Here is a 27,584-nt window from a genome sequence, read left to right on the forward strand (position 1 = left end):
GCGCTGCGCTCGGGCAGCCCGGGCCGATCGTGGCGGGTCAGGGCCAGGTGAGCCCCGGGATGGCTCCCCAGCGACAGCGACCCGCTCCCCGCCCCGACACCTGTGCGGCGCCGCCCCGCACCACCCGAGGCCAGGCGGGGCCCCGCCGCCGCCCTTAAAGCCCGGCCGCCCCCGGCAGCTTCCTTCCCTCTTTCCCGCCTTTCCTTCTGTCTTTCAGCCCCGAGCGCTCCGGCGGGACCGCGCCGCCGACATGGGTAGGTGTGGCGGTGTGGGATGGGGCAGCTCGGAGTGGGTAGCGGTCCCCGGCCCGCGGGAGGGATGCCGCCCTGGGATGAGCACCGCGGGATCCTCGAGCCGATTCCCTCCGAGCCGGGTGATCGTGCCGGGCTCTGAGCTGGCAGCATGGCCAGGGGTCCTGCTCGCCCAGGGCTGGCTCTGCTGCTCGGTATCGGTCTGAGGAAGTCCCCGGGCACTCTTGCGTCTCTACTCTACCTCTTCCTCCGGGGCAGTTCTCCCTCTGGCAACGCTTTATCCTGGTTTACATGACCCTGCCTTGAAACCCGAGTGAGAGCCGAGCGATGTTGCCTCGGTCTCTGTAAGCTCTTTGAGCTGAGCCCCTGGCGGGTAAGGTTTATCCTACACTACACTTTTAAGGCATGTGGAGCTTAATATCTGAGCACAAGTGTGGCGTATCTCGTAGATATTAAATAATGCTTTTTCATCGAGAGTGTTTACCTAGGGTTGACCTAGTGTTTTTTAAAAACAGAAATACACGGGTGGAAGATTGAGATAAGGGCAGAACCCATTTAGCTAATAAATTCTGAAGATTTTTTTCCTGTCTAAACTGGAACACTGAGCAGTAGATGTACAAAAAATAACTTTTTTGTGACGTATCTCTCCATTGCCCTTTGTTGGACCTTTGTTCCTACAGTGTCTGTCTGAGCACATTGGTGTCTCTCATAGCAAGCAGTTCCTGGGCTTGGAGAAACCTTGTCTCACAGAGGGAAGGAACCTGAAATGCCCGCCCTCCACCCCCCCAAAGAAAACCAACCCAAGAAAGTGCCATTGCATCTTCAGCAAGGAAATCTGTGTTCTGGGGACAAGCAACTGTAGTAATGAACAGGCAGAACTGGTCAGTGGTGCTGCCCAGGGGTTAACTGGGGTCTTGCTGGCTTGGGCAGACAACCAGGAAAATTGTGATAGCTCTGCGAAGAGAAAGAAATGGGGTGCAGCTGGGTGTGCTCATGTAATATCAGGCTTGCTGCATTATAGGTTTGCTTGGATAGTTTCTGTGTTGGTGTTTTTTGGAATAGCAAGGTGTGAAACAGGGACTCCTGGAGGGGGATGTCCTGATAGTAGCAGTATGCTTGTGAAGGTGCTGTAAGGCTGCTGCAGGGAGCAGAGGCAATAGGCTTGTCTGTGCCCCAAGTCAGGTGTCAGGACTGTAGGCTTGCTCTGGAGCCAGAAACATCCCAGGTGACAGTATGGGTGTGTACAGATTTATTGTGTCCACAGAGAAGAAGCATTTCATCCAGGCCAAGTTGCTGTTATGTCTGCATGGAGCAAGGCAAAGTGGTCCCATCTTGTCACGAACTGTGAGCTGCAAGGGATGCAGCATCTCACTACATCTCTGTGACTCCAGGGGAGGAACCACACTGGTGGGAAGGGGTTGGAGCTGTAAGCCTGCCCCACCTGGCCTGCAAGGTTGGGAAGGAGTGAATGGCCCGCTGATAATTATTTAGATGTGGTGCTGAAGCCAAGAACTGAGTGGCTGTTGACTTTATATTTCTTAAAATATATTAAGCATCTGAAGGGACTACAAAGTGCACAAGCATTGAGAGCTTTATATTGAAAAATGTGGAGCTCTTCTGTTCTTTGTGGTGAAAATGAGCAGTTCTGCAGGTCATTCTTCGTGGGCAACGAATAAGAGGGGCTGAAGGTTGCCCCTTCAAGAGGGACTGCTCCAACATGCCACAAGCAAATCTCAGCTTATCACTGAAAATGATGCAAAATGTTGGGTGCTCTGTGCTGTGTAGGTCAATCCCTGAAGCTGCCTGACAGCGGAGTCCTTATTTAGTTTAGGTGCCTGTGTTGAAAGGTTGGCTTTAATGCTACCTGGAATTTCCCCAACCGTCTCTGTAAAAGGATAATAGAGGGGTAAAGTCAAAATGTTTGGAAATAATTGTGTCTCTTAAACATTGAAGTCAGACAATATCTGAAAAAAATTGCCTCTGTGATGTCCTCTGTGTAAGGTTTGTTGCAGAGGTGACACTTTTGCCATCAGGAAAGCAGAAAAAACCCCAAACCCAACCAGCAACAAGATCCTAGATATTTTTTGCCCAACAGACGGGAGTGAGCTGCCCAGACTGATCTTCTCTGTACATGTCATGAAAAACTGGCAGTGTGATGCACATGTGCTGGAAAGGCCAACAACTGGAAATAACCAAGGATCTGATAGGAAGATAGGCTATTGGTAACACCTTGGTATCCTTTAGTGTATCTGCTCCTGTGGGTTGTGGAAGGGGCATTGCCGATAACTTGAATAACTCGTGTACCTGCATGTGCCCTGAACTGGGTGTGTTAGCACTTTCAGAATGTTGCTTGCTCTCTAGGAAAATATATTCTCAAATCACCAGCATAATACTACTGTCTCTGTTGTGAAGGTACTTGTCCACAGCAGTGAAGGAAAGAATCAGAACAATCTGTTTTAGTGATTTCTGGAAATTACCTTATTTAGTATTGTGTCAAACAGTATAGTGTTGCTGTCAGCTGTTCTCATCTGTTGTGAACTATGGACAAAATAATTATTTTGGCAAACATACTTTTCTTATAGAGATGTATTATAGGCAGACTTGATTTACAAGGAGGGATTTCAAAGTTCACATCTTGTACTTGGTCTTATCTTAATGACAATGAGTTTGCTTCATGTGGTTTTATGGAAAATGTTGACATCCCCACTATGTGGGCATAGGGCCATTATCTGACACAGTGAAAGCTCAGCCTTCAAGCCTGTCTCCTGAGCTGAGGAAGCCCTGCAGGACTCCACTTGGAGTGCTGCCAGGGGAGAGGGCCTGCCAAGAGCAGTTGGAAGTGACTTCAGGGCTGCAAGCAGCTGTCTGCTCTTGCTGCCCTCAGTGGGACCTCTCTGTTCTTCCAGGTCTTCCCAGGTTAAGATTCAGGTTTTGGGAATGCCTGCTAACGTGGATCACAGAGTTGGGGCTGTATATTCAGTCCTCTAAAAGTCCCTTTTCAGGACTTGACCTCCATCCCTGGCAGGGCATCTTGAGCCTGTTCCTTAATCTTGACTTGTCTTTAAGGTAACATCCCCAAGAGTGAATTGTAACAGGACTCATCATCTCTGAGCGGCTGGTTTACCACCACCTTGAATGATGTGTGGTGAGCAGCCATGGGACGCTTTGACTCATCAGTCCTTTTGAGCTTCTCCTGGCAGTGTATGACTTTATGCACACCCTAAAAACCCAAAGGCTATCAAGGGAAGTTTTGCCTAATAACTATGAAAACTGTCCCTTTTTAGAAACTGAAAATTTACTTACCCTGACCAGTACTGTGTTTACATTTAATTTGTTTATTTAGAGTTGAACCTTTTTTGAATCTTTCATTGGTTTTAAAGGAGTATTACTTAAAAGTTGCCATTAACTTGTATTTTGTTTTTTTCCCCTCCACAGGTGGAAAAACTACCGGCAAGTCGGTAAGTATTGTTTTCCCTTATAAAAAGTTGCTCTACTGACTCTCTTTGGGTTATGTTGTTTTGGTAATGTTAGCAGTCCCCAAAGTAAAAATCACTCCATAAACATACATTAAATGTATACAATAATGTATACATTATTGTATACAATATAATGACTTACTGGCCAACACGTGCAAAAGCAGCCTAGTAACTTATTAAATTCTAGCTAAGCATTAGTGTGCTCAACACCCTGATAAAATGTCTGAAGAGCCTTTGATGACTGAGCAGATATTGGTGGGAGGAGCTTGGTCCCTGGAGCCCATCTTTCTTGTGGCTGAGTTATCATCATCCACCACTCTTGAATCTTTGAACTGTTACTGATATATGTCTCAGCAACCCTATCTCTGCCTTTGTTTTTCTTATCTTGCAAGGTTTTACTCCACAGACTTTCCCTCGGCTTAGTGGCTTCCTCAGCAGCCAAAGTCAAAGCTGTGCAGCAGGGTGGTGGCATCCCCAGGGCAGGGCAAGGTTATAGAGGGCATTATAAAACATAACCTTCAGGTTACCTGTTTGGTGGTGGATCCAGCACTTCCTGACCAATGAGGGTAACAACAGACAAGGTTTTGGTAAATGTGTGTATGGGCATGTGTATACTGTAACAGAAGACAGTACAGTGCAAAACAAGAACAAGTACACATCATGTATTAGCAAGCATTAATTGCATAGTCTCTTGCTTATAGCATCTTGGAAAAGCTGAAGGCCTGTCACCTTGGGAAGGACCCAGTAGCTTTCTCCTGCATGCCTGTGTTCATGCTCAGCTCCAGCTGTGACATGCAGATCCCCTCCAGTTTGGGGGCAGCCAGTAAAAACCCACCAGGGGCTGCTGTGCCAGCATGGGAATGCAAGACACCTCCACCAGGCACAAAAGCACCAGTATCTTGAAACAAAAATCTAGGCTTGCTGGATTGTGACCTCCCCAGACCAGCATGTAACACCCTCCTAAAGAATAAGGTGTTGGGTAGGGTGATGGCAAAACACTGGGGAGGTTTGTGAGAACCCCAAAGTGGTCAAAAGATTTTAGTGAGGTTTTGTGAAATTCAGGTGGAGATGGGTCCCACCAGCTCCTGGGCCAGGACTGCTCTGTCTTTTTTTTTTTTTTTTTTCCTGTAGGCAGGACAGACACAGGGAATTCTTTGTTCTGCTTCAGGAACAGAAATTCTCTCCTCTCCATCTGGGCTATTCCCAATTACGAGTCATGCAGCCTGGGTTACTGTTTCAGTAACTAACTTAACATGTGCTGAACCAAAACTTCAGTGTGTGGCTCTCCATCCCATGACCATTTGCATGGCTTAGGGGAATGCTGTGTGGACAGGGCACAAAGCCTTCTTCTGTGTGAACTCCAGTCCACCAACACCTGTGTCCAGGTTGGGAGTAGTTGTCCAAACCTCTTGCTGCCTTCAGCTGAAGGAAATGGGTAACTTCAAGGGAATTTTACCTAATTTTGGGATAGATGTGAATGATCTTCCTTTGGAGACACCTCTTTCTGCCCATGGAGGATGTTATAAATCAAGAGCGACAAGTTTGTATGTAGGGCTCAAATTTTGTGTGCTCTAAAGCTAGAGGAGTCCCACCTAGAACTTGCCTCAGCTGAGACTGGGTTTTTCCTGTGAAGCCTGCTTGTCAAACCATGGGTAGGATATGCAGTAAGTACTTGGTTCTGCAAACATCAATGGCCAATGCTTTTCCAGCTGCTCAGGCATCCTCACAACTGAGTCAGATCCGTCAACAATGCTCCTGCCACTCTCTTATTTTCATTTCTTTTGTCACATTCCCAAAAAAATTGTTGTAGCTCCCAAGTTTCCAAGTATTCTGTTTGTTGAGGCTTTGCTGGCGACACTGGCTCTCCAATTTACTTGTGTCAGGCGTGATTTCCCTATCTAAGGTTTTTTCCTTTTGAGCTGCAAAGTTAACTTCCTTCTGTTTCACATGAAATACAGATTAGTTTAATTCCTAAGCCTTTGTAATCCAAACAATGACATTTTAAAATTAAACTGGAACATGGAGAAGAATTGTTTTGCCTCTGCAATGTTCTGAAATGTCTTTAAAATCTGATTCTTTGCTACTTGCAGGTTTAAATCCATTTTAAAAAGGTTAAAAGGGAGTATTAAGTTGCATTCCCATTAATTTTAATAGAAATTAATGAATATATCATATATTCACCTACCAAGACAAGTAGGTGATCAGAAGATAAACTTCCAGTTCTAGTGACCATATCAGATTTGTACCTGATGTATGCTTTTTAACCATTGTCTCAATGGCACAAACTGTGTCACGAGCTGCATGATGATGACCATGGACATGCCTGCTGCAGCAGGTGAAGGCTCAGTGAATCTGGCAGCCAGTGCCATGCCATTTTAGGTTATGAATAAAGTCCCTTCTATCATTAGGTCTGAAGAAATGAAGGATTCTTCATCAGGCAGAGCATTTTTAAGGATAAGGAGTTTTCCTGAGAGATTTTCTTGAATGAAAAGTTTAAATGTTTATTTGTCTCAACTACAGGTGCTTAAAAATAGTCCTGAACTTCTAGCTGGTGTACTGCAGGGGTTTTGGTGTTGTGCGTTTTTGGTTGGCTTTGGGTTTTGACTTTTTATTTTTCCAAAAACATTGGCTTTTTGCATATTTTTAGATACCAATCTAGATTGCTGTAAGGGTTAGGTGCTGGAGACCTCAAATGTGCATTGTGCAGCACTTGAAGGTCATTTATGGCACTGCTAAAGGGTTCTTGCAAAGGCCAGATAAGAAGTGTGCAGACCTCTGGGGACCAAGATAGGAAAGTGAGAACTGACTCTTGGTTCAGGTAAACTACTGTCATCCCACAGAAGCCTGTGCAGCTTCCAGACCCTGAGTACCTCCCCACTCCCACTGAGTCCATGTTGAACTTGCTTAGGCTGTGGGTTGCAGTGAAGAGTGTTAGTCTGGGTTGCACAGCTCTGAGCTCACGTTGTCCATTACCTCCAGGCGCTCTGCTTTGGCTTCCCTTTGAGCATCTTCTTCATCGTCATCAATGAGTTCTGTGAGCGGTTCTCCTACTATGGCATGAAAGGTATGTCCCTTGTCTCCTTGTGCTGACCATTACCCAGGCCTGACTTGGGTTTGTAACCTGTTGCTTTGTTGTTCTTCCTACAGCTGTGCTCATTTTGTATTTCAAGTATTTCCTGCACTGGGAAGACAACTTAGCCACTGCCATCTACCACACATTTGTTGCTCTGTGCTACTTGACGCCAATCCTTGGAGCAATCATTGCGGACTCTTGGCTGGGAAAATTTAAGTAAGTGCTCCATAGAAAGTAACCAAAGATCTTGAAAGCTCACCTGAAATCAGTGTTACTTAAACCACCACCAAAAACAGCAGCTCTCAACAACAGCTTCAGAACTGCTGTTGACTACTACAAACTTCATTTCACCAAAGCTTGAGCTTTTAATTGATTCAGCTCAGACTTGCAACTGCGCTGTGAATCAACAAAAGTTCCAGTTCTGCTAGTTGGTTAAGGGTAGTAGCATGCTTTCCCAGCAGGCTGCATGTTTCTCCTCTCACCTGGACAAAATGTAAGCTAAACTAAGGAGACTATTCACCAAGCTGTGAAAATAGATACTGGAGGTTATAATTACATAGGACAGTCTCTTTACCTGTTGCAAGTGGACATTGAAATAGTGAATTTCTGTGTTATCTGCTGTTAAGTGGGCCTTAGAAAAAGTTTTAGAATACTGTGTGATTTCAGAATTGACAGATCCGTGAGAGGTCTTACTGAATAGCAATTCTTTTTCTAAATGATGTCTTCTGTATTTTTAACTGCAGGCTAGTTGGTCAGGATAGTAGCATTGAAGTGCTTTGAAATGCAACCAGATTATTTCCAACAGCTTTATCTCGCTCTCCTTTACTGATGTTTTAATTCTAAAAGTATTTACTGTGCCGGAAAGAAAGCACAATAAAGATTTTATGGAGGGTTATGAGCCATGAATGTGAGCAGACTTGCCAAAGGTCTCCCAGAGATTAGAGATGTGCTGTGCAGTCAGCAGCACTGTTGCCTTCTGCTGTAGGGACTGCCCCTGGGAGCCCAGGGCTGTGACCACGGCCCTGTGTGCTCTGTGCAGCTGCTCTGAGCAGTGCAAACTCACTGCAACTAGCTGGATGTCTTACAGATTGCAGGACACATATATTGTGTACTCACTTGTTTAGATGCTGTGGTTTATTTTTAAAATTTATTTTGGCTTTTACTTGTTTTATCAAGATGAAACTTTGAAGACCTTGCATCTCTTCTCCTTTGGTACTTGGATATGCCAGTGCTGCAACTGAAAGGCCCAGACCTTTAACAGGAACTTGTTAGGATGGCTTAAACAAGAAAAAACATGCTCTAGGAAACAGCTTTAGGGTTTAATGCCCTAAAATGCAGCAAGGTGTCACAAGGAAGGCTTAAACAAGAATTTAAAAAAAAAAATCTATGATGACAAGAGGATGAGGAAGTTATCTAAGCACTGCTAAGTACTCTTAAAGGAGAGACTCAAATCTTCCACAGTTCACGTACTTTGTGCGATGTCTGTCAAGGAGCATGCTGGGACCTGCTCACATTTGTTGAAATTAGTTGTGAAAATCTTGGGGAAAATAGTACAGAAATTACAGTTACTTTTTAAAATTTGTGTCATCAATGCAGTGCCAATTATGTAAGTCTTTGCAGTGGGCTTATAAGCCTCACAAATAAAAACCAGAAGTTTCTCTCCCGATCAGCTCAATTGGAAACTTTTTCAACTTCAACTGGAAACTTTTTCCCAGGTTGTTGGGTAATTAAAGTAACTATGGAAGCGCTATTAACAAAACCAACCCATTCAATTGTATCTATTAAGTATCATTAAACAGCAGACTCATCGTTGCCCCACTTTATGGATTTTTTTTTTTTTTTTTTTTTTTTTTTTTTTTTACTCTGCTACAGGCGAGGGCAATTTTAAGTCAGAGAAACCTTGTTTTAAAGTGATAAGAACTTGGTCAATGTCCCTGTTGTGTCAGGATGCTGCTCCAAGCTTGCTGTGAGGATCTCTTGCCTATGTCGAGTAGTCGGATTGTTCTAGGTCTTTGAGCATTGTCCTTCACTGTCATGCATCTTCCAGTGTTGAAGAGAAGTCCATTTATCTTCACCATATAAAAAATATGAAAATGGCATTCTTGAGTTGGTTAGTGAAAAGCCAACCACTGAAGATATTAAAGTATTTCCTGAGACCTAGTGATCCCTATAGAATCCATTTGTCATCTTGCCTTGTTTAATTAAATAAGGCTACCTAAAATAATAATAATGAAAAGAATAGAAATATTGTGGCAGTGGTGTGTGGGCAGATTTTTATAGCAGCTTCTGACAAGTTCAGTCCATAATTTATTGTATCTGCTAATTGTTTTCATTGCCACGAATCTTTAAAATAAGCAAAAGTCTGCATTAGCTGTGTAATTATCTGTGTGCATTTTATGTGTGTAATTGTGTTAACATATCTAAGAAAATGTATCTCCTCTCTTGACAACAGGACCATTGTCTACCTGTCCATTGTCTATACAATTGGGCAGACAGTCTTGTCTGTGGGCTCCATAAATGATCTGACAGATCACAACCGGGATGGCTCTCCTGATAGTGTAGCACTGCACATGTGAGTTGCCTTGTACACCTTTTATTTCCCAGCCTGGTGAAGGATGGGACAACTTAAATTTATTCTACTTGAATTTCAACTGTCTTTCAACCACTCTATTATGTATGCTTTAAGAATAAACACAAAACTATTTTTTTTTCTTTTCTCCTTTCTCCTTGTTCCAGTGCTCTGTCAATGATTGGCTTGATCCTTATTGCCCTTGGTACTGGTGGGATCAAACCTTGTGTGTCAGCATTTGGTGGAGATCAGTTTGAAGAAGATCAGGTAACAATGTCTTTCAGATTTTCAATTATACTGATACTCCAACTAAAGTTTGACTATTGTAGTACTCTAATAATATACATATTTAGGCAGGTGCATTACTGCAGGTTTTCCTGGGGAGCTGAAGAAGGAGCTAGTTAATTACTTGTCTTGAACTTTGAAACCAGAGGTGCTGATTTTTTGATCTAGGCTCATCAATGTGGTTCTGGCTAAGCCTTTCTAAACATCTTTCTGTTTTTACTGTAGGAAAAGCAAAGAAGGACCTTCTTCTCTCTCTTTTATTTGTCCATTAATGCTGGAAGTCTCCTATCTACTATAGTCACCCCAAATCTCAGAGGTAAGGTCACATGTTTGTTTACAATTGTTAAATATCAGAAAAGGAGTGTTGGATTGCAGTCCAGTAAGGTTTAAATTAAAATTCTGTTCTCTGGCACACCGGCATTATCTAGCAAATAGTTTTCAGTGTGTCATCCAGCTTCTCAGAGATGAGGTACTCTCAAAACAAGCCAGTTTAAAACTGGATATATCCATGTGACAAGTATTTTTTCATACTGTTAAATAAGAAATCTATGTTCTCCTTTGCTTATAAAGAATATGATCCTAAACAAAACTGAGCAATTTGCTAACCTATATGCATATGGATTTCTGTGGCAAGCTTGCACAGATGGTGCTGTATGGATGCACTTGCTTGCAGTTTCAAAAGGCTGCTTTTCTCAAAAGAAAGGAAACAGCATGTGAATTCTAGAATAAACCTAAAGCACTGGGCTGAAATTCTGGCCTTTGGATTTCTTGACTGGAAAAGACTCTGTAGAAGACTTTTAGATGTTTGTTTAATGCAAATTCTATCCTTTTCCAAAAAAGGGAGGAGAGATGCATATGGCACAGCTTGTAGTTTACTTCCTTGCTGATACAGGGTGAAAAATACCTTGGAAAAAAAAAGACAAATTGAGCTGAAGGAAGTAATAAACTGTTATTTCCTGTAAAGGTTTAACCAGTAGACTAATACAATTTAATCAAGACATGAATTATCCACAAGCTAACATTTTTTTCCAAACCATACTCTCTAATTCTCCTCTTAGAAGATGTATGATGAAGAATGTAATAATTTTGTTTAGTCTTTTATTTTATACTGCTAATAGCTATGTTCATACTCTGAGCATGACTTTAGGATGTGTGCTCGAATTCTATAGAGTCGAATCTGTGACTAATGCCAAGGAGGGGAGGGGGATGTGACTGGGATGTTTTTTCAACAAGTGACACTTACACTGCTAGAATCTTTGTTTATGAACTTATCCCAAAACTTCTGTAATCTAGTTCCTTTCTCACTAAGGACATGCTTTTGACCCTTCTAGTGTAATTCTTCATGTCTCAGTGTAAAACTAGACGTAATTTTCCTGTGAGGAGATCCTGAGAGGCATTAGACTGTTTGGCCTGGAGAAGAGAAGGCAAAGGGGGATTTAATCAAAGTATAAAAATACCTGATGGGAAAGAATGCAGAGGATGGAGCCAGGGTTTTCTCAGTGGGTGGTACCCAGGAAACATCAGGAAACACTTTTTTACTCTGAGGGTGACCAAGAACTGGCACAGGCTGCCCAGAGAGGTTGTGGAGTCTCCGTCCTTGGAGATGATCAGAAGCCATCTGGACACAGTCCTAGACAACTACTTCCAGGTAGCCCTAGTTGAGCGGAGCACTTGGACCAGATGAAGCCCAGAGGTCCCTTCCAACCTCAACCATTCTGTGACACATAATTCCCCTTTTCAATAATGAAAGATAAGTTGAGTACTGATCCTCCACTCTGAGGATGTCAGCAGACAGGTTTGTTGTTTCCCCATGAGTTAACAGTGAATGTAAAGAACAGAAACCACATGGAAAACATCAGCTGTGCTGACTGGGACTTTTATTTGATGTTACTTTTTACTTCAGCTACGGAATGTGGCATTCATTCCAAACAACGATGCTACCCGCTAGCTTTTGGAGTTCCTGCTATCCTCATGGCTGTTGCCTTGGGTAGGTGAATCTGTTGCCATCCTGTTGCCTCGGTAATTAGATGATAACAATCTCAGAATAATGAAAGTGTGATAGAAATCTCCAGGTATTGACCTCTACCAGTACCTGATCATTTCTGCAATTTTTGACTTAAATTTTTTTCTTGGGTGGGGAGGTGGGTGGGATTAATCTGAAGCACTCACTTTTACAGAGGAGACTGATTTACTGGCAGAGTCTGATGGGGCTGGGGTGAGACATGAATGTATCTTCAAATTCTATACATGATGTAAATTACTGCCTATGTTTCTTGGATTACTGTTGTGTACAAATAGATCTTTTGAATATAGGGTAAGAACTCGCAGCAAATGTGTGTTGTGGACATTATCTCTAGTCCAGGATGGTAAACTGTATGAGGTAATTGTCCCTGCACTGGAGGACAATACTGGATATATCAATACTTCTCAAACACCTGCATTTTTACCGGCTGTGTACAGGTCACTCCCTGAGCCTTACTGCTGACCAAGAAACTGGGGGTGCCATGATGTACTACAGTATTCCTCATGGTCCTGGTCCTTCAAGGTCCTGACTGGGAGCCCACCTGGCTACCAGTGACCTCACCTTGCCCATGAGCCCAGCCCAGGTTGGACAGCGGCTGAGGGGGTTTGCCCATGTCCTGCCCTGCATGTGGGACAATGAGGCTGGGCAATGTGCCTGGGCCTGGGAGCACAGGACACCTTGGTGAGTCCTGCAGTTCAGGCAGAGCCTTGCGTGTCCCTGTGTGATGTGAGCTGCAGCATCCTGAGCTCCTGAAAAGGAGCTTCTACAGCAAGGCCAGAGTCAAGGTCCTAAATGGTCTTTGTTTTTTGACCATTCCTTTAATTGAGATAACCTCCCACTGAGCACTAACCATAAGAGTTTCCAGATTTAGTTTTTTGTCTTGAATAGAAGCAATCTGCTCATATTAATTTGATTTATCTTACTATATGAGAGCATGTGAATAGGCAATTTCTTAGGAGGCTTATTCCCACCCTGATTTAACTCCTTGACTTAGTTTCCATACCAAAATATTTGTTACTATTTTCATTTAATCCTGAGTTGATTTTGGTTTCTGTTTGCCTATTGTAGTTGTGTTTGTAATTGGAAGCAAAATGTACAAGAAAGTCAAACCGCAAGGAAATGTAATGCTTCAGGTTTCCAAATGCGTTGGGGTAAGTACTGCTTACATTCCCCAAATCCTTGGCAGCAATTCTTAAAAGTGTTCTGTAAATGTGCCTAAATCAGAAATCTGTCTTAATATGAGGAAAGTTTCTGAAGATTTTTACTTTATTACAGAAGGCTTCTTACTGACACCTCCAGATTTAGACTGTCTTTTTATGCATATCTTGATTTATGTGTGAATTTATACACAAACGAAACAAAATAAGGTGTCAGTGTTATGTAAAAGCTTATCCCAGCTTCTGGGAATCATTCCCTCTGCATTTGTGCACCTTTATGCAGAAAGAGACAAACATGCCTTGAGCTGAGTCAGGAGCAGAGCTATCAGTACATCTTATCAGCAAAGACTTATTCCTTATTAAAAGATTGTTTATTTACAATGCAGAGGTTTATTGGTCCCCACTGTATTAAGGATGTTTGGGGGGTTGCACATCAGTGTCATCCTGCAAGGAAAGGAGTGGAATCTACATAAAAAGCACAACATGTCCCAACTTTGCAGTGCCTCAACTTTGAGATCAGATTTATTCTTGGATGAGCTTCTTCATTCTCCATACAGATCTGACAGCTTTATACAGCCCAGCCTATTACCTATCTTGTAAGCACTGTCAAAACCAAATCTCTGTAGGTGACTTTGGCCATTGCTTAGAGTGCTGCTCCTAAGGCCCAGCTCGGCCTTGCATGTTATAATGTGCAGAAAATCTCAGGAGTTCTTTGGGACTATATTTGTGTATATTCAATGTCAGGGTGTGAGACGTAGTTACAAGATGCAGCTTCTCACAGTAAAATGTCTTCCTACAGCCATTCAGCTCTGAAAACCTGTGCATATGACACTACTCTATTTATTGCTGTATTTAAGTAAGTCTGAAGAGGGCAGATCTTGCAGCTCCTAGCAGCAACCCACGCTGAGAGAGACTGCTCTGAGCTGTTTGGTCCACCTAACCCCAAGTGCACGCTCTGCTGGATATGCAGCGTGAGGCCTTAAAAACAATATTCCCCTAGATGATTGGAGCAGTTAACAGAAGTCAAGTCACCTTTAGCAGCCTCTAAACCCAAGAAGCCAGGAGCATCATCTCTAATGACAAAAGAGTTTAGTGTGTTTTAAATATTTGTAGTGACATTAAGCATAATTCTGTCTCTCCTCAGTTTGCCATCAAAAACAGGTTTCAGCATTGCGGCAAGGAGTTCCCCAAGAGAGAGCACTGGCTAGACTGGGCAAGTGAGAAATATGATGTAAGTACGGCGAGAGCCTCCTCTGCTCTGACATCCCCTGACCCTCAGCTTCTCTGTCTGCTCTGATCCATTGCCTCATGCATTGGGAAAATAGTTTTGGGCCTCTGGATCATTCAGTAGCTGATCTGGCCAAACTTCCGTGCTCTCATGGCATTGCAGGTTATCACCTCAGCTCCTGTGGGAGAAAGCAGAGCTGTTTGAGTCAATGCTCTGTGTAATCATAGGCTGTCCAGGGAAATTCAAGGGAGATGAAGAAAAGACTTTCCCTTGCCAAACAAATACAAACATTTAAGGGTTTTGGTTAGGAAAATAGCAGGCATTATCTTTCCTTCTCAGCTTCCTGTATCTCATGGTAAACTGGCCTCAAACAAAATATGCTGGTGTAATGACTGCAGAGGGGAAAAGGGAAATGGTGCTGCCTGTCATGGTCAATGCACAGGGCCATAATACTTGTCTTGGTATGAAACATCAGACTTATGCTTTGGAATTTCAGTTTAAGTGGCTAAACACTGCATCCTCTCCAGCCTCAGTACAATTTCTCATCATGACTCTTAAAGCCTTGTATCCCATAGTTCCCAACTTGTCCCTTGCCTACTATCCACTCTACACTGTTGTCAATGGCAGCACAAACCATAGCCTGTCACCTTTATCTTCCTTTTGCCTGTATGCTTTGTTCATATGTGAAATTCCTCAGTTGCCTATCGTTCAAATGCCTCCTTCCTAGAAAAATAACATGGCACCTAAGTGCTGGATCTCATGTTGCCATCAGTGTGCATGCAAAGAGGCTTAGGTCTCTCTGAGTGACCTTTAACCAGCAGCCCTTCCCACACACACACAAGCAGACTTTGTACTATTTTAACAGAGATCATCAGATGTACCCACAACATGCAAAGTCTAATGTGTGGGTAAACATGACATGATGGGTCTTTACCTGTTGCTGCGATGGGAGTAGCAGTCTGAATTTCATTTTTTTCCCCTTTTTTTTTTTTTTAAACCAATTCCTCTTGTGTAATTTTTACTTTCTGCAGAAACAACTGATTGCTCAGACTAAGATGGTGTTGAAGGTGCTTTTCCTTTACATCCCTCTCCCCATGTTCTGGGCGCTTTTTGACCAGCAGGTAAAGTAGAAATTGTTTGGCTTGGTAATTACAGCTGTACCATGTTACTCTATGTACTCTGAGGTCGCCAGACATAAAAGGTGCCTATGGGAGTGTGGAAAAACAAATTCTTCATCCTGGTTTTATTGCAAAAGACTAGTTCCTGAGTCACATCAGTACAGGATGATCTGCAGCCAGGGGCAATCTCAATTTATCTGAGCACACCCAGGACAGATTCAGTGACAGGCCTCTCCAAATCTTGTATCAGCCTGGGACTCGGGATGAAACAGTAATTTAAAGCTTTCTTAGCGCTAATGTTTCTTCAATTGTCAGTTGTCAGATGAAATTTAGGGTCCTAGTGTAAATGATCTGGAGAACCAGGGTTCAAATTATCTGGATGCCAGTTTGCTTAATCACTCATACCTTGTTATAAATACCTTACACCTTCAAGCAGAAGTATAAGTCTATAATTCCCATTCACTTGGTGGACTGGGTGCTCAAGACTCACAAAAGCAACACTCAGCTTAACTCATAGTTAAGCATTGAAGTATGAATTTAGGAAGATGCTTGAGGAGAACCAGGGGTTGAAAGCCTCATCCAAGTCAGTAGGAAGTTTGGTCCAGACTCCCTGTATCCTACTGCTTCAGTCTAGTGCCCGTGAGCTGTAGCTGTCAGTGTGACCTGTTCCAATTAGGCAGCTCTGCTATAAATTCAGAGGTCAATACTCATTACATGGGTCATAACTCACATCTCGGACAGTGGGGTGTCACGGGTAGCTGAAGGCTCTCGCCACAGATGCCGCGGTAGCGTTCTTGTCTCTTCCTGGGCTCAGGCCTAAAGTCAGCCCCGCTTGTCCCAGCTACAGGCAGGTTTTTGGGGCACAGGGCTCCAGGCAGATCAAGCCCTGGCTTGGCCGCTGGCTCTGGGCTGTGTGAAGGAAGGCTGGATGAGTGGGACGTGTGGGCTGCTTGGGCTCAGGCTGGCGGCACATGGGCCCCAGGGTGGCTTCTGTGCACAGCACACGGCAGTGCCCTGCACAGGATGTCCCTGCCCTCTCTCCAGCTGATTTCTGCATCTAAGTTATTTTCTGCTGTATTTCACAAAACGAGTAAATGAACTGGAATGGGCCATGAGACTCACTTTATTCAAATGTTTACATTGCAGAGTAAGAATACTCCCATAGCAAGCTAGCTTTACTTTTTGTTCCATTGCATGTCTTTTCCAACACTTGACTTATGCAAACAATTCAAAATGAACTTTAGAACATTGATTTACTGTGACATCTAATTTTTTCTTCTCTTATTAAGGGGTCAAGATGGACACTGCAAGCCACAGCAATGAATGGGGATTTTGTAGGTTACTTTTTATTCCTTTTTTTTTAATTAACACTTTTCAGATGAGTTTTATTTGTTGCCACAGTATTAAAAACTATTTCTTTTTATCTTCACCAGGGTATTCTAGTTCAACCAGACCAAATGCAGGTACATTAATTTTCTATGTTCCAATTTCAAATAGTTCTGAAAGATTATGTACATCTTGCCCTTACTTAAAAAAAGCACTTCGAGAAATACTGATTTTTTTTCTCATGTTCCTCTTCCCCAGATTGTGAATCCAATCCTGATTGTTATAATGGTCCCAGTTGTAGACTATTTGGTTTATCCTTTAATCAAGAAATGCAAGATCAATTTTACGTAAGTTGATGTCATTATCTGACTTCAAGAGAGGCTCATTTTAGTGATTTGTTTAACTGGCTCTTCCAGCCCTAATGTAACAAGAGCAAGCAGTCAGCTAAGGAGGAAATAGAAGTGTATTTTAAACGGGTTAATATTTTAAAGAAATGAAAATATAAAAAACCCAGAATACTGCAAGTGGTATGGAGAGGCAGCACAGATTAGAAGAGGAGAAGCTAATAGTAAAGTAACAATGTTTTTCAGTTAGGGACAAAATCTTTTGATTGCAGGAGAGATGATCTTGATTGTTTTCCATATCCCCCATGTCTACTCCCTCTCCCTCCTGAAGAATAGGGAATAGAAATACAACATACATCCTTAGCATTTGTCAAGTTTTGGGCTTAAAAGTAACTGAGACACGAGATGTTTGCTCTTCAGTCTCAGCTGGGAGTCTGGCTCACTGGATACTTCTAGGTGGAGCTTGGGGGGCATTACACATTATTTTTCCGTGGTAATGAAGTGGGTAGCACTTGCAAGAGTGCTTGGAGAGGCAGAAGAGAATATGGTTCTGAAAACAATTTTCAGAGAGCTACAGTGCAATGCTGTTTTTCCATATAGCTCTGAAAAATCTTGGGTGTGTGCTGTGCTGGAAATACTGTCATTCATTTGTGGACATTCTACACTGGATAAATGATGCCACAAATGAAATATTTACTCTAAATCTATCCTTACAGCTTAATTGAATGCCAGTAGATGTCTCCTAATTCAAAAAATTTCCCTGACTGTTTTTGTTCAATCTTATTTAAACATAGCAATATGGAGACAAGTTGTTAGTCTTTTTCTAAAGGCATATCTTCTTGTCTCTTTCTTGTTTTACCACTAACAACTGTACTGGATTGGGTATTTTACTTTCTGCAAGAACAGATTTTTTCAGGAACCTAATAATTATGGTCAGTCAATGTCTGAGCCCAGCAGATGCAGAGTAACAGGTTAAGGTGCTGCAGGAAAGATATATTTCCTGACAGTGTAACTATGAATTAAGAGGTACCCAGCTTAGCAGAATGCTTTCTGTAAGAACATCAGCCCTTCAAATGGTGATAATGTGCTGTCTGTGGCCATTTGAGTTTCCCAGAGTGGAAAGAAAACAAGCAGCTGAAGCTTTGAATTACCACTTCTCTTAAATCTCTCGTGTCCTTTGTTGTACTAGGCCCCTGAGGAAGATGACTGTGGGGATGTTCCTCGCTTCTATGGCTTTTGTTGCTGCTGCCCTTGTGCAGGTGCAAATAGATGTAAGTTCAGCCACATGCGAGTATTTACTATTAATATTTAGCTGTTACTTGTTAATTCAGGAAAAAAAGGTGTGCTTAAGGGGAAACTGAACCCTAAAGAAGACTCCTAAATTTGGAGCCAATCATATAAGCATAGAAGTAGCAGGAGTGGAACTATATTGCAATACTGTGGTCAGCATAGTAAAATTGGCTAGCAACAAACACCATCCTGCAAAACATTACATTGAAGTTAATGTAAATCATGCATGAAAGGCAACATCAATCTTTAAACTGAGACTAAAAGCTGGAAACTAGACATTTGCTTGGCCTAACAGAGGGCTGCTTTGCATGTTTGACCTCTTCTGGTATTTAAACCGGAGGTGAAGTGTGACAGTCTGGGAAGCATCATCACAGCATGAGCAACAATGACACTTGTTGAAGGAAGGATTTGTCTCCCCTAGCCTTCCTTCCCCAAAGGGAGGTGCCATGCCTGAACCAGATTAAGCTTTCCCCTGTAGCTGGAATATTGCAACACCTCTGGGCAATGATCCATTGCATTCCAAGATCTGAATAGCTGTCTAGAGGTGTCTGTTGTGGACGAGAGACTTCTTTCCTAAGGCAGCTTGTGAGACTAGTAAAAAGCCTGATTCAAGTTTCATCCCTCAGACAATCACATATCAGCAGGCAAATGCCAAGCTTCAACATGAAAAAACAAAGATTACAGTAATTATAGCAATTTTTTCCATGTGACTTAGGGCACTGATTTTACTTTTTTTTCTGTCCTATAGAAAACCTATCCAGTTTTCCCTGCAGCTAAGCAAACTCAAGTCAGATTAATAAATCTAGATGTTGCTCATGCAAAAGCTCAGTTCCAGCCTCAACTTCAGATTGTGGATGTAGCACCTAATGAGGCGGTAAGTAAGGGCAGATGAGAAATATTAAAAAATTAATTAAAACTAAAAAAAATCTAATGGAGTAAGTCAAAGTCATTCTTAACTGATGGTTCAAAATTGATTATTTTCTCGGATTTTTTTATTCTAATAATTTAAATTATTTTTTTTCTTTGTATTGTGGAATGAATTGTTACTGAAAACACAGTGAGTGACGAAATGGTAACTATGTCAGTATTTGATGTATTACTAGTTTGTTTTGACAAGACTGTTTTTTTTTTTCCAAGAAGCTTTCAAAAACTTAACAGTGACTTGGAAGTAGTTGAAAATTTCCCTCTTGCTAAAAAGATTCAATTTCTTAAGAGCAATCCTTTTATTCAGCAACTGTCCATTCAGCTCTAGTGAGTCACAGCTATTACAGTGAGGGATGGCTTACCTGAACAGGGAGCTTCTTCTGTGGCTACATCACACGTTAAGCTTCAGATTTTGCTGCCAAAGAACTTCTTCAGGTTCTCATAGAGCACAGCATTGGTAGTTCTATTGACAGCAAAATATGGTGCCTCTGATGGATGTTTTTGATAAGGGATGTTAGGAAGTGTGTTCTCTGATAGCCTGCAGTTCTGTTTCCCTTGAAGAGGAAAGCTCCTACTCCAACCTCCTCCAAATTTACCTCACATGGAAACAGAGGTGTGAGGAGAAGATAAGGGCACCCAAACTGTATACTGACAGGGTCTTGATGTAACCATGGTACACACCTGAAAATGAAAGCTATAGAATACTCTATTCCCTATTACAGACATTTTATAATCCAGATATGGATTATAAAGTGCTTTTGATAATCCTGTAAAAAAAAGGCTTATTTTAGTGTAGCACAAATGTGTTTATTAATGGCTTAAGTATTTTATGATTTGATTAAATGTGTTTTGAATATTTAAAACATATCACTTCTGCTTTTTGGAAAATACTGCATCGCAGCTTATGCTGGTGCTACCTCTGTGGCTAAATAGAATTTTACTTGATGGTTATGGTAGCCTGATTTATCTGGAGCAAGAAATAGGAAAATATAACAGCTATTCCATAATGCTTGTGGCAAGCTCATGTAACTCTGAAGCTTGAGTGACAAATTAAATTAATAGAAAATAAGGATCAAATGGCATTAATGCTTGATGTAGAAAACCTAACAAAAATGAAAGTTAGGGAATGTTCATGATCTCTGGCACTTCAGAAATAACACATGTGTGAACTTCTGACCCTTCCCAGAGCCCATAACATTCCCACAAAAGTGTAGACAAATATGCAGTTGCACAGAAGCCCATGGCAATTTGTTTCTCTTTGTAGACTGGCTACATGACATTTGAGAGTTCTAAGCTGAAATCATTAGACATAATATCTGCATCTGGAAATAAAACTGTGCCTTTGAATCTGCTAGACAGACAACGCTACACTTTGGCATTTAAAGGGAATGTATCTGACATCAATTCCATGTTGGTAAGTCTGCTTATTTCTTAAGACATACATCAATGTTTTGACAGCTATCTATGTGGAGTGTGTGAAGCTCAGAGGACAAGCTCTGGATGGCTTTTATCCTTTGTCTTGTTTTCTGTCTCTCCTTGTCTCTGCTGTACCAGTAAGGCTGGTGAGTGGTAGAGAGTACACCAGGATGTAATCTTTAAAAAGTTACCAATTTATTATTTACCTTGACAACTACCCTTTCACCAAGACTTAGATGCATGGTCATACAGTGCTTTCTAGAAGATGTGTGTGCTAGTAGGATCCTAAAGAGGAAGGTCTGGAGTCCTGCTCTGAAACCTCTGTTAATTCCCACCGCTGTGTAATAGTACATATTTAAGCTGTTCTCTAATGCCATCGACATAGCTTGATAATGGTCTCTTCCACCAGATATTGGACAATGTTACATCAAAACCAGAAGAAGGAAAAAATCTCATCAGGTAGAGGTTTTTTTGTGTCAAAATTTTGACAGTAGTGTGACTGTCTCTTCAATCTTTCTTTGGGTGGACTCTCATTGAACATAGTTTTCTATACTGTAGGAACACACCTCTTGCTGGACACGTCACTTGATGTTTTAGGGGATGTTATGACTTCTGAGTCACGATACCCTTAAGTTATCTTGCACACCTGTTTTGGGTGTAATTTAGCTAAAAATGGAAGTGTATGCTTCGTTCCATTGCCTAGACTTTTTTACTGGACAAATGGCATAAATTACATATCTATACCTCCTTTTTAATCTTGGATAAGAAGTATCTTCCTACTTCTGCCTTCTCTGTTTTTCTTCTACATCTCCCACTTGCAGATGCATCACCTACTGGTTGTAGCATCAGCTTGCTTTTGATGTTCTCCTAAGGTAGTGGGCTGATGGGGATCTAACTTGCTTTTTGTATTAGCTACACTTTAAGAGATTAAGAGTTCTTTCCAAAATGTTAACTGATTTTAAAAAAAAGTGTTAAATGAGTAGACTTGATACTTGTTGTGCTGCCCAATATATAATTAAAAATAAAACCTGTACTCTTTGACTTATACATGTTTTGTGTAGTATTTAATCACTCTTCCATTTTAAAGGTTCATAAACAATTACCCTTTTCCTGTCAATGTTACTATGGATGACATGGCTTTTGGAGTACTGAGTCCTCTTTCTGTCAGTAGTTACAGCGTCATTCCACAACAACACCGGTAAGTATTTTCCTTTACCCTAATTTAATCTCTTAGATATACTTGTCCTTGGGAAAAGGGCACAGAGCTTTTTTAAAATGTGTAATACACACAATTGATTACGCCTATGGTCTGAACTGTGGGGTCTGGGTTTTTTTCTTTTTCAGGTCATTTACCATTAAGGCTTCAATGCCTCTGGCCACTTGTACAGTTCTTTCAAAGACATTTGGATATGGCAGTGCCTATACCATTTCAATTAATGATGTGAGTTGCCACTGTTGTTGGATGGACAATATAGAATTACTTTCCATGTTGATACTTTCCTTTAATGAAAAAAATACTTGCAGAATTATTCCCCTTGTCTTTAATTGTATATATGATGGAATTCTGGTATTTTAAACAGGAACATAAAACCATTGTTAAGTATAAAAATAATGATGGTTATGATAATAGCAATGCAAGAATTCATGGTCACCACTAATGGCCCTAAATCTTTAGCCCTGTTAGACACTACAGATTTGCACAAAGTTGGCTGTAAAAAAATTATACTTTACGACTCGGTATGCAGAGCTTCATATGTAACATTTATCATTTACCCTGAACTTTCTATATGCTTATAGAACTGCTTAGAATGCCTTTACTGTGCACACTCATTATTACTGCTCCTAATATGCTATTTTCATTTCCAGTGTACTGGCTCCCTTCTTAATGTAACATACTTTGAAGATATTGCACCAAATACAGTCCATATGGCTTGGCAGATCCCTCAGTATTTTCTTCTTACATGTGGAGAAGTAGTGTTCTCTGTCACTGGGCTGGAGTTTTCATACTCACAGGTAGGTATTTCTCTTCTTGTGTTAAGCATCTTGGTGCAAGTTAACATCTTCCGTGACCTCTTGTTTTTAAGTGGTGGTTCTGTGCTGCTGCTTTGATCAGCTGTATTCCTCACAGCTCCCTAGTAGGACTGTATAGGCTGATGCAAGTTAGTCCTGTTTCACTAGGATTTGGTGTTTTCCATGAAGCTATGCTGAATTCTGTCATTTGAAGACTTGACTACCAGTCCTCAAATTTCCTTCTTGCATGTATCTTTCCTTTGAAAATAAGTGCAACTGTCCTGCTGCAGTATAACCAAACTGGAGAGCTCTCAGATGTAAATCCAGGACATCCTGACATCTTATCTCCACACCAGGTTACTCCATACAGCCTTTATTAGCAGTTTAGTTATACACTTTTAATTCCTTTGTCTTCTGACTCCAGTTTATTAGCTGTGTGTATTTCTTCTCTTAATTCTGAATCTAGAAACTGCAGTGATGGGAATGTTGTGAGGCATGGCTTGCTAGGTGATGCACTCAATTTCTTCATGTCATGTGTGCCACGTGTTACTGAGATGTGAAATACGCCTGTTAGTTCCTCAGTGTGTATAAAGTAAAAGGTGTTATAGTCAGTGTGCTAGTGGTCTCTTGCTCCTCAAAGCCTTCTCCAGACCCATTTAGCTCTCTAGCAATTTTTAATGTCAAAAAATAAACACACAAAAAACCCCAACCGCCTCCAAAACCTCCCAAACCAAGAAATCCTCTTCCCTGCAGAGAAACAGTCTTCATTGTAAGGTAAAGAATGCAGTAAATGCATCATAAAATAAGTGATAACACCGAAACTTAAATGTCTGTCTCTGCAGGCCCCGTCTAACATGAAGTCAGTGCTGCAGGCAGGATGGCTGCTGACTGTGGCTGTTGGTAACATAATTGTCCTTATCGTGGCTGGGGCATCCAAACTCGACAAGCAGGTAAGCATGCAAGCATATTGTGTGCTATTATGTTACACTGTGAGAAAGTAGTTCTAATCCAGGGGGGAATTGTGGCAGATAATACAAATAGTTCTTCAGCAAAGGTTTCTACTTGCCTAGCGTTTGCCATCCTTTTGCTGTCAGGCTCCTTTGCTTGCAAGCAGCAGTTTCTAGAGTCTCTGCAGTAAATTTCTTCTCATGGTGTAGAAAGTCTGTGAACTTTTGAGCTGAAATTCTGCATTAATGGAATCAAAGCCTAACAAAATTCTGTTAATTGCTAATGAGCCTTCACCTGCATACCACAGCCTTGCCACATCCCTTCTTCTGGCTCCACTGGTTTCAAACCTCATTCTTTGGGGCATTAAAACTGTGGCTATCCTGGTAAAGAGCACTCGTACAAGACTTTCTGTTCATTAGTGGTGCTCAGTAATGAATTAAAATGGCTCTCTGAGAGAGGGAAGAGCTTGTCTCTGAAATAGGTCTGGCAGTCCCCAACTTCAGCTAAATTAAATCAGAAAGAACGTGAAACAGATGTTGAGGCTTTTCAGGTAGGGTTTCTGGTCTTGATCTCTGCTCACATTTGTGGTCAGTAGGTCAGCAGTAAAAATGTCTAAGTGGAAGCAGAACCAGTGCCAGCCTGGTTGAGAGTGAGATTATCTGACCAAAAGGAGGGGACTGAGTTTCCTTCTCAGTCTTTCATTCAATTCCCTGTTCCTCCAGGAAAAGGATATTACAGAATTCTTCAGCATTCACAGAACTTTTGTCTTTTCAGTGAAGATAGAATAGCTGAAAGAGCCTCAATTCTGAGTTGCTTTAATATGTATTGTATGTATTAACACTTAGTCCTGTAAGCCATATGATACTTGTTTCACATTCTGAGTTTACTTACTGAAAATACTAAAATGGTGTAATACTCTTGACAAATGAATATTGATGGATAAATTCTGCCTTTTTTTTTTTTTTTTTTACAGTGGGCAGAGTATGTGCTGTTTGCTGCCTTGCTGTTGGTAGTTTGCATCATCTTTGCTATCATGGCTTCTTTTTATACCTACGTTGATCCAAATGAGATTGAAGCCCAGTTCAGTGAGGAAAAAAAGGAAGAAGACAAGAAGGCTCAAGATGACAATGAAAAGAAAGCTGAAGCTGATTCTCGAATGTAAAAGCTGTATTCAAGGAGTGTCTGTAAATGATGGAAATCCTGTTCACTCTCCCTGCAGTCAGAGGAATCAGGGTATCAGTAATCACACCTCTGGATTATATGTCTTGTGAGAGACACTATGCAAAACTGTTTGAGTTTAAAGTGAAGCCTCCCTAGTGAAGCAATAGGAAAATATTAGTCTCTCTCTTGTACTGAATGTGGTATCCTGAAGAAACTCCAGCATAATTTGCACTCTTAATGTACCTCATTCTTAAATATTATAGCATTAGAATATTTAAATTAGACTTGGAACTATTGGACCCTGTGAAAAGAAGTATTTTTATACTGCATTTCAATTTTATATCATGAAAGAAACAAGACTTGTCAAGAAAAAGCAATGGAAACCAAGCTCTCTGCATGATCTCTCTCACATCACTGTTACTTGAAAGCAGCAGGTCACATGTGCCTTAAATTCTTTTATACTTCCTTACAGATAATGGGAGCAAAGCTCTGGCAGTGATCAGATTAAAATATTGTCTGTATTCCAAGTGGCAGTAACTTGGACATGGATGTAGTGCTTTAGCTGCCTGTTAACTACCCATTTAACTCCTATTATGTCTTTAAATAATAGTAGAAGTGTCCACTCAGGTAAACTGATAACAGCAAATGACCTTTGGAACAAGCAAGAGCAATAAAACTTGTGTTATAACAAAATAAGGAAAGTGTTTTAAGAATATGGCTTACAGTTGCATGTTAACAAAACTCGATACCACCTCTCTGCTATCTTTGTCTACAGGCTCCATCACTTAAAGCTAATGGATCAGTGCTGGTCTTCTCTATCTTAATATACCCTAACACCTACCAAATTTATGCTAGGGGAGACTACATTTTGCTGCTTAACAGGACCTGCACCTGTAGTCCTGTGCTCCATGTAATGGAGTGCCAGTGATCTGCATGTTGTTTTGGTAATTCTTGTTTTTTAAGGTCTACATGCTACACTTTTTCCACCAGCTTGGACTCACTGGCCCCTCCAGTACCCTGGCCAGACTTTCAGCTGCTTTGATACCTGTTTTCCAATACTCTTATCCTATTTTAGAGCAATTCTATTTTGGTATTTTCAAGTGGTGACACAGACATCCGTATTCAAGCAATTGGGCGCTTTGCTTGCACTGCAGGTGCATGGGCCCCTGTGATCCCTGTTCCCACTGGAGCTGCTGGCACCTAGGTGTCCATGTGCACAGAGTCCCTCACCCATGAAGACAGTTACAAATGGAGTTTGAGAAGACAAGTCCAAGGCACTCTTTGCTTGTGTTAGAGGTAGTTCTGTTATCCCATAGGCAGTAATCCCCTCTTGGTCTCTAGGGTCATCTGGGGATAACCTTTCCTATGGATTTGAGACATGCATGTCCCCCAGCCAATGGAACTGAGGGTCTCCTGTAACAGCCACAGGAGCATCTGGCTTCCAGTCACTCTTTGAGGAGTTAAGGGAGTTTTATACCAACTTATTTATGGCAGACTAGCCAGCTTTTCTTCTGCCATGTAAGTGAAGCAAAATAAATTATCTCCTAACTGTATCCCAACAGAATAGCATCTTCTTCCTACTGCTTTGTCCATGCCAGGTGAAATGTTTATTTAGCACTTTAACACTACCTTTTTTCCCTTTGGAATACAGGTCATCTGTCTAGTTTTTATACCATAAGATGTTGGAACTTCGTGCTTTAGCAAGCCCAGTAACTTGTCCACAACATGACGGATGTGGTTTACGGTTAGAAAGCCAATAATACTGTAAAATTAGATGGGGAACTTTTCTGATGAGATGAAAACTACCTGCAAGGTAGAATGGAGATGGTTGTGTGTGACAAGATTTTAATCTCATTTTCAGCAGGGATTTAAGTAATTAAAATATCCACGTGCCTACCCAAGTAGCTCCTGTCAGCATTGCTGTGACTGTGTCCAGAAGCCGTGTGCAGGCAACTGGTCTTTGGGCTGAAATTGAGTGTTTTCAGTTCCTTGGTTTTAAGCATTAAGAGGTGCAGTTAACTGCTAAATATGACAGTGTTTAGTTTAGGATGCTGCTGTCTAGACTATCAGACTTGCTGCTAATTACTTTGCATATAATTTTCTGTTACAGAGAAGACAGCCTGAACTCAATCAAATTAACAGTTGATCATTCTAAATTCAGTTCTTAAACAAACAACAACCCTTAAAAAATACAAGAGTAGTTAAATATGAAACCCTGTTCTAGCAATCCCATCTGCCCTCTGCGTGGCCGGGTAGATACAGGAATGTGCATGTCTGTATGCTTAATAATATTACAAATAATTGTAAAGCTTCCATGCTTTTTCCATGCTCCCCCTTAGCTCAGCCTAATGACACTTGACTTAAAATAGTTCAATGTCATATTCTCTGAATTACATTAATCCATTCTCTGCCATTTGCTGTTCTTAAAAATTGTCTGATTAGCAGCATAATCCTTGAAAAAAACTTGGTATAACTACAGATAACTGTCTATTCAAAGTTGTTAGGTTTTTAAAATTTTCCTGGAAGCAATTGCAAGCCACCTATATGTACTCTACAAATTGCTTTTCCCTTTTTCTTTCACAGTTTGATGTTGTACTTCAGCATAATATTCACTGATCATTGTGCAGAGATTACAATATTGGTAATAAAATAACTGACTCCTGCCTTAAAGTGTGAAAGGGAGACAAATTATCAAAGGGGAAGTAACAAGTAAAATCATCCTCCACCACCAGGAAGAGGTTTGGGAAAATCAAAGATGCCCCATTTCCCCCTAGTTCAAGCAATACTGTTCTTCCTACAGCCACCACTGCAAGACAGGATTTTGTGTAATACAGCACAGCACAAAGGTAACATGACAGCTGTAATTCAGTGGGTTCTCTAATGCTGCTGTTATAAATGTTATCCCTTTCCCATGCTCCTTCCTAGTCCTGAGTCAAAGCTCTGCACCCCAGAGGTGGGCTTTAGTCCACATCCCAGGGAGTTTAA

The 27,584-nt window shown here is 41.4% G+C and overlaps 1 protein-coding gene across 1 annotated transcript; it reads left to right on the plus strand.

Annotated features, from left to right (window-relative positions):
• The first annotated feature begins 193 nt into the window (after nucleotides 1–193).
• On the plus strand, nucleotides 194–27,178 carry SLC15A1 (solute carrier family 15 member 1). Its single transcript, XM_069029441.1, has 23 exons — nucleotides 194–254; nucleotides 3,687–3,709; nucleotides 6,707–6,791; nucleotides 6,875–7,016; nucleotides 9,253–9,372; nucleotides 9,537–9,636; nucleotides 9,880–9,970; nucleotides 11,558–11,641; nucleotides 12,746–12,828; nucleotides 13,979–14,065; nucleotides 15,094–15,183; nucleotides 16,470–16,514; nucleotides 16,614–16,643; nucleotides 16,765–16,853; nucleotides 18,040–18,121; nucleotides 18,889–19,014; nucleotides 20,329–20,478; nucleotides 20,890–20,939; nucleotides 21,568–21,678; nucleotides 21,825–21,921; nucleotides 22,347–22,493; nucleotides 23,333–23,440; nucleotides 24,412–27,178. Exons 1-23 carry the CDS (start codon nucleotides 251–253, stop codon nucleotides 24,598–24,600), a joined length of 2,133 nt encoding a protein of 710 aa, XP_068885542.1. The 5' UTR covers nucleotides 194–250; the 3' UTR covers nucleotides 24,601–27,178.
• The last annotated feature ends 406 nt before the right edge of the window (nucleotides 27,179–27,584 follow it).

Source organism: Aphelocoma coerulescens, chromosome 1, assembly GCF_041296385.1.
Source record: "Aphelocoma coerulescens isolate FSJ_1873_10779 chromosome 1, UR_Acoe_1.0, whole genome shotgun sequence".
NCBI classification, from domain to species: Eukaryota; Metazoa; Chordata; class Aves; order Passeriformes; family Corvidae; genus Aphelocoma; species Aphelocoma coerulescens.

Excerpts from the sequence above, each read along its gene's own strand:
- SLC15A1 (XM_069029441.1), top strand. Across the intron at positions 9,373-9,536 it reads GATAGTGTAGCACTGCACAT|TGCTCTGTCAATGATTGGCT; the intron begins GTGAGTTGCCTT and ends TCCTTGTTCCAG. Across the intron at positions 16,515-16,613 it reads CAGCAATGAATGGGGATTTT|GGTATTCTAGTTCAACCAGA; the intron begins GTAGGTTACTTT and ends TATCTTCACCAG.